Below are 22333 nucleotides of genomic sequence, written 5' to 3' on the forward strand. Positions count from 1 at the left end.
TGGCTGTCCTGGAATTCTTTGTAGACCAAGAGTTTGGTCTTGAACTCACAGAGACCCACGCACCTCTGCCTCCCAAATGCTGGGATTAAAGGCATTCACCAATACTGCCCTGTTTTCTTTTATAGTTTTTAATAACCCATTGGGTCTAGTTTGTGTTGTCCATATACTTCTGGGTGTGGGGCTGTCCCCTGGAACACGACTGACCTACTGGGAACCACACCCTTAAAGAAAACTGACTCTCCTTCCTGGAGAGCCATCAACTGTCCTTAGCTCCTCAATGAGGGGTGGAGCTTATGAATTTCTTTCTTTCCCTGCTGGAATGATGCCTGACTTGATCTTGGGCTGGCAATCACACCTGCTGGAGTTCTTGACTGCACTACTACCGTCACAGTGAGGTTTTACTCCTGGCCTCTGGCTCTTACACTCTCTGCCCTGTTCCGCAATCTTAGCTCTGTGCTCAGATTAAGACTTATTTTAAAGATTTGTGTGTGTGTGTGTGGCAGGGAGAATGAGTTTGGGTGCCCACAGAGACCAGGCGTCAGAGTTCCTGGAACTGGAGTTACAGTGGTTGCCACCAGATTTGGGGGCTGGAAGCCAAGCTCAGGTCTTCTGCAAGCGCCTTACTCACACTTAGCAGCGGAGCCATTTCTTTAGTCTCTTATTATTTCTATTAAATAATGAGTATATTCATGTGTTTGAGTGTGGGTACATGAGCACAGGTGTCCATGAAAGCCAGAGGCATCAGATCCCCCAGAAGCTGGCGTTCTGAGTGGTTGTGACTCACCCATATAGGTGACAGGAAACAAGGGGTCCTCTGCAAGAGCAGTATACACTCAACCTGAGCTGTCTCTTCAGGCCCTCTTATATGTGGGGTCAAGACGATGGCTCAGTGGGTAAACCACTTGCCATCAAGTGTGAGGGGCAGAGTTCCAATCTCCAGAAACTCAAAAGTGGAGATGGGAATCCCCAGAGCAAACTGACTAGCAAGACTAGACATATCGGTGATCTCTGGGTTTGATGGAGAGTCCTTGCCTCAATAAATAAGATAGAAGTGCCAATGAAGGAGATTCCTGACATTAACCTTTGGCCTCCACACACGTGTGCAACCACATCATACAAACATGCATATGTGGACGTGTACCACAAATATATGTGATATAAATGCAAAAAAACTATTACCAACTTTGACCCATTATCTCTAGCTGATTACTAACTACAGCCCAAGGTGATAAGAAAAGGCAACAAGCAGGAAGCATCCAAATAGACCTGTCCTGCCATCTCATGGCCTCACGGCATCCCAGAGTGGAGAGGCCCCTTTCCCTGTTTGTACCACCTCTGATAAGGATCCCATTCATCTGGGCTCCAGGTGATTTAATCCACTCACACATCACTATATATTCTGGTGAAGGAAGGGGTTTCTGTGGTCCCTGCACCCAGATAAGTCTACCAGGAAGATGAAAACATGAAAAACATCACACACAGCTTGGGCAAGCACAAGCTGAGCAGACAGGATTCGCTAAGGATCAGGGAATATGAATTTGAATTATCTGATCTCCCAATAAACAGAAAGGAGAGCAGGTGCAGTGGCCCAGAGAAGGAATTAACACGGGACTGTCACACCCCACCTCGTCCCGCAAGGAATGACCCGACCACCAGAGCTCTTCTCACTGCAGTTTATTCCAGGACTTTATTCACTTTCTCTCTCTTTTCCCCTCTTTCCTTACTCTCTCCTCTCTCCTTTCTTCCTCTCTCTTTCTCTCTCCTTGACCTCTCTCAGCCCTTAAGTAGGCATGGGCTGCCAACCCCAAACTGCCAGGTGGGCACTGCCCATAGGTTCACGCATATGCAGGCAACTGATAATCATTGTGTGATCATAGCATAGGTCAGGCCTTAGCCATCTCAGGAGTTGACTATACATCTCCATCAGGTGTGATTCCACGCAGCTCGCTACACGGGACAATAAGGCAGAGTTAGGATACTGGAAAACACATCTGGCCTTACAGTTAACTACAGCTCACTCTACAGGTCATAGGAGCTGGCTGTTGGTTTTTTTGTTTCAATTTATGTGTGTATGTGTATGCCATAGGTGTTCAGGTGCTTGTGGAAGAGATCCCCAGGAACTGGAGTTGCAAAAAGTTCATGAGGAGCCAGACCTGGGAGTTGTGAACTCATCTTGGCTCCTCTGGATCACTAAGTACTCTTTATGAGTATATCAATTGATTGAGGCTTTTTATTGTTTTTGCTATACATTTTTTTCCCACTCCCCTTCTTCCCTCCCCTCTACCTTCTACCCTATCCCTGCCCCCCACGCTTCCAATTTACTTAGATCTCTTTTTTGCCTTCCTAAGTGGATCCATTATGTTTCTTAGGGTCCTCTTTGTTGTCTAAGACCAAACTCTTAGCCACAAGCCAGTACCCTTGGTTCTTGTTTTCTTGGTTTTTCGAGACGGGGTTTCTCTGGCTGTCCTGGAATTAGCTCTTGTAGACCAGGCTGGCCTCGAACTCACAGAGATCCGCCTGCCTCTGCCTCCTGACTGGGATTAAAGACATGCATCACCACCACGTAGCTCTTTTCCTTTTTAAATCCTGTCTCAAAAAACAAAAACAAAACAAACAAACAAAAAGTACTTTTAAGACAGCTCCTTATAAGGTTGGCTGGCCTGGAACTTGCTAAGTAGATATTTTCTTCTTTAACAAAACCCAAAGAATGTAGTTTTACTTATGTATGTGCAGGTGCCTGTAGAGGTCAGGAGAGGTCATCGGCTCTCAGGGAACTAAAGTTACAGGTGGTTGTAGGCTGCCTGATGTGGGTGTTCATTACTGCTGAGCCATCTCGCTATTTCTACTTTTAACACAGGATCTCATGTGGCCCTAGTTTGGCCGAACACAGGTAAATCTGGCTGGCCTTGAACCCACAACCTCTTGAGTGCTGAGATTATAGGCGGGAGCCACAGTGCCCTAACACTATGGGTTTTCTTGCTGCAGGGCAGTTTTATTGTGGCATAGCTGACTTCTGACAAGCATATCCACCAATGTGAGGAGCTGCAATCACAGAGAATATTCCCACATCTCCCAAGTTTTCCATAGACAATCTAGCTCCCCAGCCTCAGCTGCTGTAATTGCCTGTGTGATTTTTGCCCATATGATTTGGACTTTCAAACTTTAGGACTCATGGACACTTTTCCCCAACCTTTTTTTTTTTTTTAACAGGGTTTTACAATGTGGCCTTGGCTGTCCTGAAACTCTGTGTAGACTAGGCTGACCTTGAACTCAGATCTGCTTCTCCCTCCCAAGTGCTGGAACTAAAAGGCTTGCGTCACTGTCTTCCCCCCAGTCTTAACTTTATTTGAATCTCACTAGGATTATCTGACTGCTTGCTTTAAAGAGCACAACTGGGCCACCGAAGAACATAGGTTAGCTTGGGAAAGCTTTGTCACAGCTGGACGTACGAGAGACCAAAGACGGATAGGGGAAGAACAGTGTAAACAGGTAATTGTTTTTCTAACGGCATTTCCCGTATGGCAGCGAGGCAAATAAATGATTTTACTTATATTATTGTTTTTTCGAGGCAGGATCAGGCCTGGAATCTCATGCTGGTGCATGAGCATGGAGGGTGGAGGACAACGTACAGAAGGAGTTCAGTTCGTTCTCTTCCTCCCCTGTAGATCCTGCTACAGTTACCTGCTCCAGGCCTTGAGCTCCTCCTGCCTCCACTTTCCCAGAGCTGAACTTACCACCACCCTGAGGAGGCTGCGCTGTATAGTTTGTTTTGAACTTAAAGGCCCAACCTGACTGTATTTGATAAAACCTCACAACCATAGTCATGACCCAGTCTAATCTTACCAGAATAAGAAGTTTCTTACGCTCATTTTCCTACTTTTGCCCAACTGAAAACAATGAAATCACTGCCAGAGAACTGATGGTCATCCATTGGAGGTCAGACAAAGCTGCATATTTGCTCCCATGAGCAACACTAGCTAACCCTTCAACACAATAAAACGTCTTGTCTTTCCATGTTTCTTTTCCTTAGCAATATTCATTTCCACCACGCTGAGTTGTGGCTTTTCCGTGTACTCGGAGCACACCCCACCTCCCAGCTCCAGTCCCATCCTCTTCCTAGTTTCCCATTTTCATGTCCATTTTCTTTTTCATACTTACTGGTTTTCCTTTTTGGAGGTGTTGCTTTGTTGGCCACCTTAACTGTTCCAGAATTTTTACAGGACTGCCTAAATACTTTGATGCAAATTTATATAAAATCATAATTCACTCAGGAGACGTGGTGAGCATTGTTAAGAGCTTCTAGCCTAATTTTCACAGCTCAAGAAGTTCAGGGATTGGACTGAGACCCAGAATCCCTGGTCAGTAATTTAAAAATGGGGAGAATGGCTCTTGCCCACTAACAGGCATTGTTGCTGGACAGGCCAACTGCAAACCCTGCTCTACATTGGTAATCCCTATTTTTGTTTAGCTTGGGCCTTTCTCCGTCAGTGTGGTAATTCCATAAACGAAATGGGAGCATTTCTGGTGATCTAGTCCTCATTTAAATCTAAGTTAGGTGGGGGTGTGATGGACGTTGCCTGTAACGTCAGAACTTGGGAGGTGGGGGAAGGCAGAAGAATCTGGAGTTCAAGGTCATCCTCAGACAAAAGCAATTCACAGACAGGCTTAGCTGTATAAAGTTCTATCTCAAAACAACCCTCAAATTAAAAAACAAAAAACCTGGTTTATTTCTCAGTATTTACAGCTATATACAGTTTCTTGGGTAGATAGGGGGTGATCGCATTCGTATTTCCTCAAATTGAACCTTTTAATATTCTTTAAAACAGGCATATCTTAAATCATATTCAATAAAATATTGTTACAAACAGGGTCCTTCTTCTGCTAGATAGTTTACACGCTAAATTTTGGCACTGTACCTTTTCTTCTCCTCTATTGGTAGGCCCTTTTAAAAAGTCACAGAAGCCAAGGCAACGCTTGAATCAGGTCAGTCAGTGGAGGGGTGGGCAGATTCGGAAAATCGCCAAAGCAAGCAGTACTCTGGAACCCAGTTTCAGTAAACTTAGCTGGGAACTTGGTCCAATTTCGAATGGACAAGGACAAAATTAAGTACCAAAAGCGAACAAGTAAGAGCGGAGGCTCAGCAAGGTTAAGTCAGTTGTCCAAGGTTACACCGAGCATATCAGAAGCAGAATCCCAGGGTTGAACATGTCTTAACTGTAGGGCGCGATCTATTCTACCTACGCCACGCCACCATTGACACGTGGTCAGGGGTAGTCTCAAGTATTTGTTGAATTAGTAAAGCTTGAAAAGAAAGTTGACTGTAAGAAGCCTGGAAGAGGTCGAGGAAAAGGACATACACGTGTACACACACACACACACACACACACACACACACACACACACACACACACACACACACACACACACACACACCGAAAAGCAGACCACGAGCAGAAAGCAAACCCGCCCCGAAGCCCACCAAGTTTTCCCGGCAGCGCATTCCGGCGGGCGGCGGCCCGGGAACCCAGCCTTCAGCCGGGGTGGCCGTCTAGGCCTGGGCCGTGGTCTCCCCGCGGGACCCGGGGGCACGCGAGCCCCGGAGAGGACCGCCCGCCTGCCTTTCCCTTCCGAGTTCCGGGCTCTAAAGAAGCACGCAAACACATGTCCCCCAGCGGTCCGCGATGGCTCGGCAGCCGCGCGCCAGGGCGCTGGGGAGCCACCTTCGGGGCGTTTCGCTTCCTACTCCTCCCCACGCGCAGCGTGGCGGGCCGCGGCCGGGTCGCCGCCGAGCACGGTCGCCCACCGGCCGCGGGGCCTCGGGGCGGCGAGAGGCGGGGCGGGCGTGCGGGCGGAAGGAGGCGGAAGAGGAGGAAGAGGAGAAGGAGGCGGCGGCCCGAGAGACGGGCGGGGGGCGGGCCGGGGGAGGGGACGAGCGGGATTTGCGGGCGCCGCGCCGCTGCCGGGAGCCGGCGGGGGCCCAAGAGTGACCGAGTCACGGCGGGCGCCGGCGGAGCCGCGGCCGCGTCGGACCCGCCTCCTGGAGGAGCTCAGCCCCGGCCAGGCCCGGCCCCATTCCCGCCCCGCGCCGCCTCCCCGCCGCCGCCGCCGCCGCCGCCGCCGCCGCCGCCGCGGGAGCGCTCCCCTGCCCACCCCGCCCCCGCGGCCGAGCCCGGGAGTCGAGTGGGAGTCGGCCGGCTGGGCGCGGGCAGCGCCGGGAGCCCGCGGTGGGGGCACACTGCAGCCGGGAGCCCGGGAGGGGCCGCGCCGCCAGCGTCTGAACTAGGATGTCCCGACATGAAGGTGAGAGCCGAGCCCCCGCCCCCACCGCCTGGGCCTCGGCCTACCCCGCCCGGGGTCCGGGAGCTGCCGAGGGCAGCGGGCTACCGGCGGGGACGCGGCCCGGGCCCGAGTCGCGGGACTCGGGGTCCCGAGGCGACCGGAGCCCGAAGAGAGAGCGGGAGCGGCGGCCGCTACCGTGGCTTGCGGCGGCGGCCCTGAGCTGGGCCTGGAGCCGGAGGCGGGGCGGCCGGGCGGCCGGAGGCTTTGCACTGTCATGGGGCGGGAGAGGGGGAGGGGAGGCGGCGGGGCCCGTTACCGGCGGGAGCCTGGCTCTCGGGACGCATACCGGACGCCGAGGCCTGGCCGGCCGGGCCGAGAGGGAACCGCGGAGCCCCGGCGCGGCCTAGCTGCGGCGGCTCCCGGAAGAGCCCGGCGCGGGTGGCCGAGCCGGGTCGCGGGCGTGCGGCCGCGGCAGGGGAGCGGGGTCCGGGCCCGGCGGACGCGTCCGGTGTCCTGGAGACCGCCGGCGAGCGGCTGTCCCGCTTGAGGGCCGCCGGCGGGAAGGCGCCGCGGCTCGGGCAGCCCTCGCTGACTGGAGCTCGCCCGGCCTCGCGGTAGGCCTCGGCGCGTCCCTGGGCTCGGGTAAGCCAAGTTCCCGGGGCGGATCCAGCCCAGCCGCGACGAGCAAACTCCCTGCTCCGTCACCCTATCGGAGCGGAACTCGCTCCCGGCCGGCCCCGGGCCCTCGCCCGCGTGCACTACCCACCGCAGCAGCCTTACGGTCGGGGGGCGTTTGGACTTCCGCGCTGCCCCGTGAAAACACGCTAGGGTTCTGTGGCGGCGTCAGGCCACTCAGGTCTCGGCCCCACGGCACAAAGGCACGAGTGTGGAAGGCCGACGGCTGGGCTATGAACTGGTGAAAAATAAGTTAACTTGAATTTACTACCATATGGTTTAGGAAGGGGGAGGGGGCTGTGTGCTCTTTGTTTCACTTCAGCAGGTTTTACTTTAAAAAGTAGTCACCCGACTTGGTGAAAAGTTTATTTCACTACGGTTAATGGAAGCTTGTAGAAGTGACTTGAAAGTACGGTGGCCTTTAGATTCTCAAGTCCTGGGGAGGTGTTTGGGAGTGGAGAAAGTTTGTGGAGGATTGTAGGGTGTGCTTTACCGAGGGAAGGGCTTTCTTAGGGAAATACAGACCGAGGATTTCCTAGGTTGTAAAACTCTGATTAACATATATTTCGTGTGTGTTTCAGAGTTTGCATTCCTAATGGCAAGATTGAGATTAACTCTGAACATTTTGTGTTCACGGATTCTGTATTTAAAAAAAGGGAAGAGACTTCTTGGCTCATTTTTTATTACTAACTGTTCAAGTGTTGGGGTAGCAGGGTAATTATTTTAGCCCCAGTCAGAAACAGAGAAATATTTGGAATTCTACCTGTTAACCCATTTTGTATGCTTAATGGGAATATGTTTCTTATCGCTGCAGTTTGAAAAAAGTTGTAATTAAGGTCAATAATCAATTCCATTTGGAGATGTTAAGGTTAGCCTTAAATTGCAGCAGTAGGGGTATTGACCACCTTCAAGACAAAATGAAGGTTAGCATTGGCTGCAGGCTCTAACTCAGGAACTAGATTAAAAGACCAGAATCCCAGTCTAGGGAGATGGGTCTCTGAGATCTTTGCCCCTCACCTTAAGGAAGCATCCAGATCCAGAATATTCTTAATGAGCAATAGCCTGGAAAAAAGAGTCCTTTACCCCCAGATAGTGTACTAGAGTCATTAAAATGGCTTAGGTAGATACAATATCCTTCAATAAAAGACATACTGCAATTTAAGCCTGCCTTTCCCTATTTGGGCCTGGAAAAGGTGCTTTTATAACACCTGTGTTGCCTTTTAGTTACTTGACATCTTGAAACTTGCAACACCTTTTTTGGCAACTTAATGCCAAATGTTTCCTAAATGGATGTTGAGGATATTGTACAGTGTTTAACACGTGATTTTATATTTCTATAATACATTAATTAAATTTATTACTTTATTTACTTGAGCCAGGGTCTCACTAAGTAGCCCTGGCTGGCCTGGCCATGAATAATGCTTGCCTCTGCCTCCCAAGGACTGTGGTTAAAGTTATATGCCAACAGACAGTTGTAGTCTAAGGGTCTAGTCTTTGGCCTAATGCAGGAATGATAGTTTTTTGAGAGATTTTTCTGTTTTGTATATTTCAGGCAGTAATTATTTTCATCAGGAAGGATTTGACATATCAGCAAATAGAGGTTATAATCCCAGGTTTTCACTTATATTTCTCTTCTCGGCTTTGAAAAAGCTATTTGTTTGTTTTGTTCCAGCCTGCTTTGTTTGTTTATTTTTCCAAGGCAGGGTTTCTCTGTGTAGCCCTGGCTGTCCTGGAACTTGCTTTGTAGACCAGGTTGGTCTCAAACTCAGAGATCTGCCTGACTCTGCCTCCTGGGTGCTGGGATTAAAGGTGTGCGTCACACTGTCTGGCCTCAGCTTTGTTTTTGAGACAGGATCATGGTACCAATTTTTGGTTGACTTGAATTTACTATGTGCATTAGACTGGCCTCACACTCAAAACCACTCCCTCTATCCGCCTCCCTCCTGTGCCACTATACCTAGCCTAGCATTTTTTAGTGGTCTGGTTTTTGAGCTCTTTAATCAATCTGCCCTCCAAATTCTCTGCAGTTTTTTTCCTCAGGACTGTGACCCAGAACTAATGTAGTCTAGTACAGGGCAGAGCCGCGCTGTCTCTATTGCTCTTGTCTTCTTGCTTCTCCAGGCTTCTGTGCACAAGGAGCTTGCTACTTTGTCTTCTCTCTGCTCTAACCAATGGCTCTGTAGTATACAGATGATGGTGTTTTGGAGGACACAGCCCCAAGATGAACACCTGTCAAGAAGAAGCACTGGATTGCTCTAAGAAAAATGGATGCAGCCAAGGACAGCGAGAAACGGTCTAGGCCAGGGTTAGCATACTTTCTCCAAAGTGAAGGCCCAGGTAGAAAACACTGTATGTAGGCTGAGCCAGCTATAAGATCTGTCACTTCCACAGTCAGTGGTCATTTGAAAACCAGCTAATCAAGTGCTTGTGGCCATCTTCCAATTAAAACCTTATTTATGGACACTGACATTTGAATTTCATATAATTTTCATGTGTCATGAAATATGATTCTTTGAAACCCTGCCACCACCACCATTTAAAAACCTAAAAGCCATTCTTAGCTAGTACGGCCAGTCAAGAACTGGTGATGGCCACAATTCATCCAAGTATTGGAGTTTGCCTGACTCTGCCCTTCATAGAGGTTTAGAGTTGGGCAGCCTGGAACTGTAGTGAGACTGTACCCTTGATATGCCAGTTTTTCCACTGGGCCATGAGCAAGTGCGGGATTGAGCCAGCTCCAGCACCTCATGAGGCAGTACCACAGAGATGGGAGAAAGGAATGTGTCTGTGGAGGTAGCAGTGCCCCACGACAGAGAAGTTCCTATTTGCTATGTGACTTTACTGAAGAGAATTGCAAGGCCTTTTTTCATTTCATTTTGAAATGTGTTTGTTATGTTAGCAGACACTTCCCAGGTCCCAGCACCCAGTCACTGTATGTTCTTTATGTCAACAATCTCTAGTTCCATTTCTTACACACCAAACCCAGTCATTTTCTGTTTTCTCTGTTTAGCTTTTAAAATGTCTCTACTAGGGCTGTAGCTCTTTTGTGGAGTACATGCTGCTGTTGTGTTCTCCTGCTTCTTGTTCTTTTTGAGATAGGGCCTTAGGTGTCTCTGGCTGGCTTTGACGAGCAGTGACCAAGAGTGACCTTGAGCTCTTGATTTTTTTCCTTCTACTTGCCTGCTCACGATTGGGATTAATGGAGCGTTAGGACTTGAACTCAGAGCTTCAGACTGCTGGGTAAGCATTGACCAGCTAAGCTCCATCCCTGGCTTTGCAGTTCGTGGTTAACCTGCATCATAAAGCTCTGGATTCACACCAAAAAAAAAATAAAGCCAGCTGTGGTGTCACCTGGCTCTTAGCTCTAGTAGCTCCTCCGATAAGGCTGGAGGAGCCTTTGAGCCTAGGAATTTAATGCCAGCCAGTTCTGTCAAGAGACAACAAAACATTAAGGCTTGTGCTTGTATTTCCAGCACCCTGTCAGGAAGCTGAGGCAGGGTTTAGAAGTCCAGGCCATCCCGTGTCACACACACACTATCTTAATGTCATGTTTTGGTAAACAGCATATTTGAAATGTATGCTATTAAGAGTTTATAAAAGTCAGGAAATAGCTTTGTAAATAAAAACCTGTCAGATTACTCAGCTCATTAGCTCAGTTATGAGTGTTGTAGTTGAGTGTGTGGACTAACAGATAGCTCTAAATCCTTGCACTGTTTGCTTACTGTGTAAATGCACTGCTAGCTACCAAGGAATGTGGAGAATAAGGAAACAGCCTTTCCCTTTAAGCTTGGTAGGAGAGGTGGTTTGTAGACAGTTTCCCAAGTGAGCACTGCCTGAGGTGGGCCCGAAGAAAGGCAATAAGCAAGTGGATGTCAACTGTTTCCCAACTTAGCTCCTGCCTCTTTGGCCCAGTTTTCATTTATTTCGTGTACATGAGTGAGGGTGTGTGTGTGTGTGTGTGTATGTGTGTGTGTGTGTGTGTGTGAGAGAGAGAGAGAGAGAGAGAGAGAGAGAGAGAGAGAGAGAGAGAGTGTGTGTGTGTGAGTGTGTTGGGCCAGCTTTAGAACTGAGTTCTCCCCTTCTACTGTATGGATCCTGGGCTCATACTCTGCTCACCGTGCTCAGGTGGCAGGTGCCTTTACTTCCTGACACATCTTGCCCTGTTTGCCCAATTTTAGAGAGGGAACTTATTTCGATTTTAATATCTTGAGTGTTTTTTTTCTCTTCTGTTTTTTGGGGGGGGGATGTGGCAAGGGACGGGGTCTCTTGTTGCACAGGCTGTCCTTGAACTCCTGTTCTTCTACCTCAAGTTTTGGGATTACAGGTGTGTTCATTACTATATGTACCCACTTTCAAATACTTTTAAAGTTTGTTCTCTGATACTGTTTATTAAAAAGATATTGCGTGTATTTCTTTGTTCAGGAAGTGGGGTGGCACATACCCCAGTGTACCTGTGGTGGTCAGAGCACAGCTCTCAGAAATGGGTTCTCCTTCACCTTCCCAGGAGTCCCGGGCTTCGCACTCAGATTGTCGGATTTGGTACAAGCATTTTACTTGCTCTGCTACTGGCAGCCTGGCTACTGTGAAGTTTTCTGAGACAGGATCTCATGCAGTCTTTGTTTCCACCTCCTAAGGCTGAGATGACAGGCGTGTACCATGATGCTGTGGTATGCAGTGCTGTATGCTAGACCAGCAGTCTACCCATAGAGCTACAAACCCAGCCCTTTCCTGTGCTGCTCTTGGCAAGAGGTAAAATTGTTAGAGGAGTCAAGTAGAAAGAAATCTATTCCTTATATTTACTAATTTCCTTGGTTGTTTCGCAGTGCTAAGGATGGAACCTAGAGCCTCCTGCATTCTGCATTCAAAACAAGGGAATTACCACCTCAGCCCTTCTTATTCTGTCCCAGGCAGACCTTGAACATGTGATCCTCCTGCTTCACCTTCCATTGTAGCTGGGGTTGCAGGCCTGTGCCGAAAGGCTGTCTTTTTCTGGCTTCTAATCCACCAGCTTTTTGAAGATTTTTACTTATGTAATGACAATGAATATAGATGGGACAGGTGACAAATTGTTACTTGTTTCTCAGGAACACCTAATACTGTTAGCTTCCGCAGTATGGAGCACAGACTGTAGGGACGTCAGTCAAGTTAGTATCAGTTTATGTCATGTTTGTGCAGCACTGGGGATTGAACCCGGGACTCGAACACATGCTGTAAGGGCTCTGCTGTGGACAACAGCCCTGGCCCTCAACTTTGGTTTTCTGAGACAGGATCACCTGTTGCCCTAACTGGGCTCAATCAAACTTGATTTGTAGCTGAGGTTGACCTTGAACTCCTGATCTTCCTGCCTCTGCCTCTCAAGTGCTGGGTGTTTGTGCCATTATACCTAGCAACTTTTTTATTGGCAAAAATTATATATTAACTTTTTATCATGTACAATATGTTTAAATGTGTGTGCTGTAGAGTGTTACAACTTTTAGAAAGTTGTGCTCATTTGTATATTTCAAAAAATAAAACTAAATAGCACTAAACACATATAAAGACATAGAGTGAATTGAAATACTGTTTTTTCAGAATTTGATTTTTTTTTTCAGAATTCTCAAGCCACACTTTATAATTGGCATGCAGTTTTATTTCTCACTGAAAAGATGTGTGCCATCGTGTCTTGGTTATGTTCAAAGATTGTGATAGGCCGGGCGGTGGTGGCACATGCACGACTTTAATCCCAGCACTCGGGAGGCAGAGGCAGGCGGATCTCTGTGAGTTTGAGGCCAGCCTGGTCTACAGAGCTAGTTCCAGCACAGACACCAAAGCTACAGACACTTGAGTTCTAATAAACCATAGATTGTATTTACTTTTGACTTTCGCTTCTTTTTTTGCCATTTGTCTGGCCTAGAACTCATTTTGTAGCCAAGGTTAACCTTGAACTTGTGATCCTCCTGCCTTTTTTCTGAGAGTTGCAATTGTGGGCATAAGCCATCAAGCTCAGCTTTTTCTGTAAACAATAGATAAGAACATAAATTTGTGAGAAAACACATTGTATTTTAATTTCTAAGTTCTTCATATGAAGTTCAACTTGAAAGTTGAACTTGTTCAAATTGTTCTAAAATAGTACTTTCTCTCCCCCCCCCCCCCGTTTGTTGGCTTGTTTTGTTTTTAAGAGACAGGTTTCTCTGTGTAACTTTGGAGCTGTCTTGGAAACTCACCTAGTAGACTAGGCTGGCCTTGAACTCACAGAGATCCACCTACCTGTGCCTTCCAAGTTCTGGGATTAAAGGCCCGCGCCACCATTGCCTGGCGTGCTTTCTTCTTTTCATTCTTGGAATTTTACATTGCTTGACATTAGGCTGTGTGTGCACTCAGAAGGCTGAAGCAGACAGATCAGGCAATTTCTGGCCAACTTAAGCTACGGGAGACCCTGTTTGAAAAAAAAAAAAGCATAAGAACCATAACCAAACAATTAGCAATAATTTTGTAATTAGAAGCTTTGTCATAGTACAAACTTAGGAACTTTTTGATCAAGTACAGCCATCCATTTGGTTTACATCCTTGTAGAAAGAAGCCTGTGTTTATGAAATGTGACTTCATTTTCATAGCATCTGCTTTATAGTATCTGTTGTGTGCCTGAAGCTACCATATTGGTTTGGTTTGGGTTGGTTGGTTGGTTGGTTGGTTGGTTGGTTGGTTGGTTGGTTGGTTGGTTGGTTGGTTGGTTTTTCGCAATAGGGCTTCTCTGTATAACAGTCTTGACTGTCATGAAACTTGCTTTGTAGACCAGGCTAGCCTTGAACCTGCCTCTGCCTCCCTGAGTGGTGGGTTTAAAGGCATTCTTCAACACCCCCACTCCCACCCTGCCATTGTTCCTTTTTAAAAATTTTCTATACCCTGTCTTTTGCCTGCATGCATGTCTGTGTAGTACATACGTAAGCCAGAAGAGGACAGTGTGTCCCCTGGAACTGGAGTTACAGGTGCTGTCATGTGGGTGATGGGAATCAAACCGAGGTGTCCTCTTTTTTTAAATTGTTGTTAACCTTTTAATCCCCGACTGTCTGAATCAACAGCTGCAACACCGCCACTATCAGAAGCGGTTACTCTTTCAAAGCTACGAAGGGAACTTAAGATTCGAGGTTTGAGGTGGAATTCTTCTCAGAGAGACTGAATAGCAAGAAGCTCCCTTCTTCTCGCCTCTCCAGAAGCCCTCAAGCCCTCCTACTCTCCTTACCCCTCCTTAAAAATCCTTCTCCACCTGGCTCCACCCTACCACTTCCTGTCAGCTACTGCTGACGCAGCCTCCTGACTGCACGTGAATTTTATTTAATCAAACACATCTTTGCAGCATTAAACAAATGTACCAGAACATAAATAAAAGCAACACACCTTAAAATAATATTCTACAGCACCTAGATCTTCTGGAAGAGTAGCCAGTGTTTTTAACCACTGAACCATTTTATTTATTTTTCCCATGGTGTTTCTAAACAGAGTTTGATGTGGCCCAGACTGACCTCAAACAAACTGTGTTGTCAAGGCTAGCCTTGAACCCCTGACCCTTCTACCTCTACCTCCTGAGTGCTGGGATTTCAGGTGGGTGCCACCATGCCTGACTCCACATGTTTAAGTATACAGAGTTCAGTGTAGTAGGAGGAGCGGGCCGTGTCCCGCAGCCCAGCTAGCTTACACCTAAAATAACCACACAGAAATTGTATTAATTAAATTATTGCCTGGCCCATTATATCTAGCCTCTTCTTGGCCAACATCCTGATCTAACCCATTTCTACCAATCTGTGTAACGCCATGAGGTCGTAGCTTACCAGGAAAGATTCTAACCAGCATCAGTCTCAGGCAGGAGATTCATGGTGTCTGCCACACTGCCCTTCTTCCTCCCAACATTCAGTTCTCTTTTCCATACCTACCTAAGCTCTTCCCTATCAAAAGGGCAAGGCAGGTTCTTTATTCAACCAATGAAAGCAACACAAATACAGAAGGACCTCTTACACCGGTTCAGCAGTTTTTAAATGTGTCCATTACTATGTTTTGGCCACGTACAGTACATATTGGAGCGGTAGAATAAAGCAGACAGTTTCCAAGGCTTAGGTTGTACCTAAGAAAAATTACTTGGGAAGGACATGAATGGTCAAAAAGCACAGGGTACTCTTGGGATTGTGAGGACAGGAGAGGACACCAGACAGGTATTGGCATAGGAGAGAGAGTGGCTATGTAACTTGGCAATGATTATGGTTATATAACTGCAACAACAGAGGACCACCACCAGCCTGGTGCAGTGTCCTGAGACGCAGACAGCAGGCAGCTCGGTGTCTGGTGCGCTTAGAAAGAGGTGACTTGCTTTGCGCGATGTCCTGTGGTGCCATCCCTAAGTGGTTTGTGGCCCTCCCGGTGCCTCTTGGTGGGGGGGCTACAGCCTAGAGAATTGTTTTGAGTTTGGCAAAATAGAGCTTGGTGCAACCCTCAGTGATGCAAAATTGTCTCATCTTGTCTTTGGCCATGGTGCTCACCAGTGGTCCCAACAGACTTTGCCAGAGGTCACAGAATGTGGGGAGAAAGTATGGATGGATATGGACTCTTGAAATTTATCCTACCACTAGAGAGGGATAGCCTGAAATGACAAGGTGGGTCAGGTATGTCACTTTGGGCTAGGAGGAACAGCGACTGAGTTCTTCACATTTGGCCTAATTAGGTTTGCACATTATTTTCCACTGAAGTGGGTGTGGGTGTGGGTGTGTGTGGGTGTTTCTTTACATCTTACACTGAGCTGGCATGAACTGTACCCTTTTTTAATAGCCGAAGGATTTTCATTTAGAAAATCACTTTTTTTGTCTGTTACTTTTTGGTTTGGTTTGGTTTGGTTTAGAGACACCATCTCGCTTTGTAGCCCAGGCTGGACTGGAACTAACTGTGGATGATGGCTCAGGCAGCTTCAGGGTCACAGTCCTCTTGCCTCAGCCTTTGAATTGCTAGAGTTACAGTTATGAGCCATTGGGCTTGACTGAGAATCTTTTTCAAGTGCTAAGTTCAGGCTAGGGAGCTGGGTTAGTGGATAAAGTACCTGCTAATAAGCATGCATGCGACCTGTATTTGGGTCCCTAATACCCACTAAAAGCCTGTAACTTACCTTTTGGTTATGACTTGTTTATTGTTCCTTTAAAGACCGATATGATGCCATCTCTACCTGGGAAGCTAAGGAACCCTCCAGGAGCATCTCCAGATACTCCACACGCCATGTGTACTTTTGGGCCTCCCCTCCCTTTGCTAGGTGGAATAGTATTACCCTTGAGTTGTACTACCACCAGTGTCTGGCTCCCGAGAGCTCCCTGTGAGTTACTATTAGATTTGTTAGAGTTTATCCAAAATAACCAAGACTCCTTAAAAACAACCTCTCCTGTTTTTCCTTGGGGATGCCTATTAACTAACAGGAAAGGGGAATTGTGGTAAAGAGGACCTGGAACTTTGTTAGAGGAGGAATGAACAAACTAAATAGAGCAAAAACAGTCGAGGGGAACGGAGTCCTGGGGCCTGGCCTGGGCTGGCACTGGGTTACATTTTGTTTCCTCTGCTTCTGGTTTCAGGTTAACTCTGCACTAATTGTACTGTGTATCTGAATTTGCTAGTCCTTTTAGTTGTTTCTTCGGTGATTATTTATGGAGCACCTACCCTGGTGCCACTCAAAGGCATCCAGTGCTTGCCACAACTTGTATGTGGGTCCTTGCTAGAAGATAGTACTATTCAGTGGGTCTGAAACACATGTTTGGACAGTAAATGCTTTCCTATTGGGCTCTCTTCAGTGTGCTGGAATTAATCTTGAAGTTTATATTTTACGACAAGGTAGTTAAACCATGTAAGTATTTTAATATTTTGTCAACAGTTGCATGAGCCTTCCTCCTTTAAGTTTATTTTCATTTACATTTCTAGTCTGATTCTGCCCAGCAGTTCATTTCTTTCCTTTCCAGTATTAAACTGTGGTGCATTCTGAGGTCTCGGTGCACATCTGCATATGTGAAAGTATGTTAGATTATTCCTCATAGGTTTGTAATTATTGTTGATGCTTAGTGAGAAAAGAGCTCAAGGGATTAAATGTTTAATTTTCTGTTGAAAGCACTTAGTTTTTGCATTATAGGCTTTGTACAGTCCTGTTGCTTATGTAACTCACAACTGCTGGGCTGAGCAGCTAGACCCTACTTCTGACCTTCTTGGTCCACCAGTGTCCCCCACATGCCTGGCAGTGCTGCAGTTGGGATGCTCTCTGAGGAGCTAAGGACATTGAAGGAAAGCAGACATGCACTGTGTATGGGTTGATGTGGACCTGTCTTTTTTTTTCTGGCTTGATGGTGGAAAGGAAGCAGGTGGTCTTCATGTTCAGATACCCTGCTGATCAGCTGGCCTTTCCAGGTTCTGATAGTTTTTCATATGATGTTTGTGTGGCTATAGTTAGGAATAGACATAGTAGAGGCACAGGTCAGAAGAGGGATTGGTTGATACATATATATCTCTGTTGATAACCTAAGCTGGCCGCAAATTTAGCAGCAGTTCTCTTGCCTCAACTTCCCAAGTGCTGGAATTATATTTGTATGATGTCACATGTGTACTTAAATTATTCTCTGGTAGCTACATTTAAATGAGATGCTATTAATTTTAATAAGTTAATAATACCCTAATATTATAATATGCTTCTCCTCAACATCAAAATTATGCAATATTTTTGTTTCACATTTGTTTTAAGACCTGATTTTAGGGGGTGGAGAGAGGATAGCTCAACAGTTACGATAGACTCCATGGGGGCACCAGGTAGGCATGACCACGTGTATACACGCAGATAAAACACGTACACAAAATAAGAATAAATCTTTAGCTGGTGGTAGTGGCCCATGCCTTTAATCCCGGTGCTAGGGGAGCATAGGCAGGTGATCTCTGTTAGTTCAAGGGCAGCCTAGCATACAGAGTGAATTCCAGGACAGCCAGGACTGTTACACCGAGAACACACACTGAGAAACACTGTCTCAAAAAAACAAAATAAGTAAGTAAATAAATCTTTAAACCAAAGACCCCAGTTTCATATCTTTCAGGCTGGTCTCAAATTCATTGGTAGCCAAAAATGACCTTGAACTCCAGATCCTCCTACATCCCCATCCCAAATTTGTGAGTGCTTGTTTCATCACATCTTGCTTTAAAATTTTTATTAATGTAATAATTATTAATTATTATTAAAAATTATTAACTAATTTTTTATTGGTTTGGTTTGTTAGTACAGCTGGAAAATTGAACTCAGGACTTTGTGCGGTCCAGGCAAATATTCCACTACTGAAGACATCTCCAGCTGTTAATGATATATTAACATTTGTTTATTAAGTCTTAAATCTGATGGGCATTTTATGTATTGTGTTTTATTGCTACTTTTTCATCAGCAGTACTACAACCCAGCAGAGTTCACCTGTAGATTCGTGCAGAGATTTGCAAGTTTGTTGACTCTTCATCCTATCCATAAGTGTACTTTTGCAGATTGCCTTCTGTCATTGGGCCATTTAGTAACATTCTGGATTTTTCTTTTTTTATTAAAAATGTTTTTAACCTGCATTAGCAAGCATAGCCATCTTGGCAGTAGAAACCTTCATTCTAAACAGCAACTAAATCTTTGTGCGTTTCTTGAGGCAGTCTTACTGAGAGCCTCTGCTGGCCTTGAATTCGCTGGTTCCTCCAACCCAACTCTAAGGGATACGGGCAGGAGCCATCTTGTTGTTTTGTTTTAATTATCCATTTGATCACCTAAGGTCGGAAGGGTAAGGAGTTTGGAGTGAATGTTGATGTGTTGGTGGGGTTTTAATGCGTCTGCTCTGAGCGTGTATAGCTGTGAAAGTTGTGCTACTCGGGACAAGTTCCAAGGTTCAGAGGGCGCCGAGTTGTGTCTGATGGAGGCAGAGTTTTCAGACCTTAGATTGGGGTGACCTCTCTAGGTTTGGTAATTTATTGCCGATTTCTTTTTTTTTTCTTTTTTTAAAGACAGAGTTTCTATATAATCCTGGCTGCTGTGGAACTATGTATAAACCAAGTTACCCCAAACTCACAGAGATCCACCTATCCTTGGCTCCCAAGTGCTGAGCCTAGAGCCTCCTTGCCCACCTGGCTGCAGATACTACATTATAAAGAGATCTGATCTCAAGTAGCTGTCCAGTTGGGTTTTGTATTTGTTTAAAAAAAGACTTGCTTGCTGTCAACCATGGACCCTGCCTATACCTGTGCTCAGGTAGAGCTCACTAGAGCACTGTGACAGATAGCTCTGGTGCTTATCTGGATGGCAGAGGACCGTCCTCTCCTTTCACCACAGGGCTGCTGGGGATTGAACTCAGGCCATCCTCCGTGGTGGCTAGTGCCTTAACACTGGGCCGTCCCACTGCCCCTCATCTGGTAGAAACCTGATGTTTTTCTGCCTTTGTTTCAATGAAGAAACGGTTCTGCCAAGCGGCTGGTTATTTCCCAGGTTCCTCCTTTTCAGTTCTGCCCCATCAGGTGACTGGAGCATCCTGTATTTACTACATTTGTTTTCAGTAGTGTAAGATACTACAAGTGTAGTTAGGTGCTTTTTTGTTTTGGTGTTTCTTTTCATTTACTGCCTCACCCTTTAGCTAGGTACTCTTATGTTTTTCTTTTTGAGATAAGGTTTCTCTGTGTAGCCCTGGCTATCCTGGAACTCCATCTGTAGAACAAGCTAGGCTGGAACTCAGAGAGAGCAATCTGTGTGAGGGTGTCAGATCTCTTGGAACTGGAGTTGCAGACAATTGTAAGCTGCCATGTGAGTGCTGGGAATTGAACCCTCATCCTCTGGAAGAGCAGCCGCCAGTGCCCTTAACAACTGAGTTGTGATTCAAGTACTACCAGTATGGGCATCACTAACTGGGCATGTCATCTAAAAAGTGCACCCCCAGGAATCATGAAGTAGTTGTAGTAATAGGAGCGGCGGGGCTGCGTCCCCAGTACCCCGGCCGCCTGGCTAGCTTATGCCCGAAATAACAACACACAAATTGTATTCATTTAAACACTGCTTGGCCCATTTCTATCTAGCCTCTTCTAGGCTAATTCTCACATATTAATTTAGCCCATTTCTAATCATCTGTGTAGCACCGCTAGGTGCCCTTACCGGGAAGATTCTAGCCTACATCCATCCTGGGTTGGAGCTGAATCGCGTGTGTCCCAGAAAGCAGAGCTATTGCATCTCGCATCTGCCCGGGAGAGCGGAGCATGGCGTCTCTGTGAGGCGTCTGCCCCCAAGAGGAGAGCTGTGGAGTCTGAGCTCACTTCCTCTTTCTCCCAGCATTCTGTTCTGTTTACTCCACCCACCTATGTTTTAACCTATGAGGGCCAAGCAGTGTCTTTATTGCTTAACCAATGAAATCAACAGATTGATATGACACTCCCACATCAGGTAGTGGTGGTGGCGCACGCCTTTAATCCCAGCACTTGTAAAGCAGAGGCAGGCTGATCTGCGTAGTTTGAGACCAGCTTGGTCTACATAGTCATTTCCAAGACAGCCACAGCTATATAGATAGACCCTGTCTCTTCTTCCTCCTACCCCCGCCACCAAGTAATCATGCTATTAAATTAAATAAAAACAAAAAAACCTAAGAAACACAAAAAAGCCACCCACCTACCTTAGTGATTTTCTGTGGGGTTGGATTCGCACTATCTGGGGCAGTTGTAGCCCTGAAATGCAAGGTGGATGCTTGGTTGTAAAATTTGCTGGAAAGTTAGATTTTTGACTCTGCCTGGATTTTTCTACTAGAAGAGAATTTGTAGAATGGGCCCAGTCTGTATTTTAACAAGTTTCTGCTTGGACCAAAAATGGACCGAAGTATTTAAATGGAGCATGATTATTGCTGGTGACAGACACACATGGTCCGGGGATCATTTGCCAACTAAAAATAAAGCCATTGGCCCTGGTCTTATTCTTTTTGCATCACTGTTGTATTGTCACCTGAGAAGGGGAGAAAGGTGTAGCTCACCACTGTCTGTTCACCCATGCTGCGAGCAGTTATTGATTTCATGTTTGGTGTCAGTCTGTTCTGAACAAAACAGAAGAGGATCTTATTATCCCCATAACGTTCAGACTGTGTTAGAGGTTCATAGGCCAAATGAGCCCATTCTGGTTTTTGTGTTTTTTTGTTTTTGTTTTTGGGGGGGATTTTTTGAGACAGGGTTTCTCCATATAGCTTTTTTAGTTCCTGTCCTGGAACTAGCTCTTGTAGCCCAGGCTGGCCTCAAACTCACAGAGATCCGCCTGCCTCTGCTTCCCGAGTGCTGGGCACCACGGCCAGGCCCCATTCTGGTTTTGTAAATAAAGTTTTATTGGGAAACAGTCACATCTGGCCGTTATATGTTATCTCAGCTGCATTTGTACCATAATAGCACAGTTGAATAGTTCTGTCGACCACTGGAGAGATTTACTATCTGGTTCTTTACAAAAAAAAAAAAATCATAGGTTTCTGCAATAAACCATAAAAGAATAAATATGCAGTAGAGCATTTGGCGGTGGCAGAAAACCCAGAAAGCAGGTTAAGGAAATAGAACTTGTAAATAAGGGTACCAGAGAGGGCCTGTCTGAAGATGGGGCTTTTAAAGAGAAGTCTGAATTAATGAGGACATGGAAAGGAAAGGGAGTAAAGGGAATACAGCAAGGCCTACAGGTCCTGAAACTTGGATGCTTTTAGAGAGGCCTGGTGGCTGGAGGGTAGTGATTGCCATAGGAAAGGAGGTTGGCACAGTTGACCATGTCCTGCACACCCTTCTGTCATGTCCCTCCTGGGGACAGTTTAATTGCAAGTGTTTTAGAAATGTATTTCTGTAGCTCTGCAGCCGAAGGGGTCTTGGGTGAATGGATGGCAGAGGCTGGGGTTGTCTACTACTGTTCTTCACATAAATATCTCCCAGAAACCTTTGCAAAGTGTCACCCACATGTATCATTTTAAGTCTGATTTTTTTTTCTTTCTTTTTTTTTACTCAGCCCCAGTGTGTCTTATACTTAGCTGGGGTTTTTTTTCCTAGAAGGTGGAAGGATTGGTGGAAGTTAAATGTTGAGCCCTGAGCCTAGAATTGGGTTGTCTTCCAAGATCTCCCTCGTAAATTGGGAGCATGGGGACCATGAGAGAGAGTTGAAGGGGAGGGGAGAGGCAGGGAGGAGAGCAGAGAAAAATGTAGTGCTCAATAAAATAAAACTCTCTAACCCTAAGTCAAGAAGGAATAGAGCCACTTCTATGGGCTCCACAATTGTTGAGATAGATAATTGTGGTTTTGATTGGCATTTTATTTATTTATTTATTTTGGTTTTTCGAGACAGGGTTTCTCTGTGGTTTTGGAGCCTGTCCTGGAACTAGCTCTTGTAGAC

The 22333-nt window shown here is 46.4% G+C and overlaps 1 protein-coding gene across 2 annotated transcripts in view; it reads left to right on the forward strand.

Annotated features, from left to right (window-relative positions):
- Window positions 1-5845: 5845 nt before the first annotated feature.
- The window catches only part of Kcmf1 (potassium channel modulatory factor 1), a 64992-nt gene continuing 48504 nt past the window's right edge, over window positions 5846-22333 (forward strand). Inside the window, exon 1 of one of the 2 annotated variants that reach the window (XM_075983807.1) lies at window positions 5846-6300. In XM_075983807.1, the coding sequence (XP_075839922.1) occupies window positions 6285-6300 (16 nt within the window). In that variant the 5' untranslated portion in view covers window positions 5846-6284. Of the gene's footprint in view, window positions 6301-6814; window positions 6922-22333 lie in introns of those variants that run through there. The other variant, XM_075983808.1, reaches the window with a different exon arrangement.

This window comes from Microtus pennsylvanicus, chromosome 8, assembly GCF_037038515.1.
Source record: "Microtus pennsylvanicus isolate mMicPen1 chromosome 8, mMicPen1.hap1, whole genome shotgun sequence".
Taxonomy (NCBI): Eukaryota; Metazoa; Chordata; class Mammalia; order Rodentia; family Cricetidae; genus Microtus; species Microtus pennsylvanicus.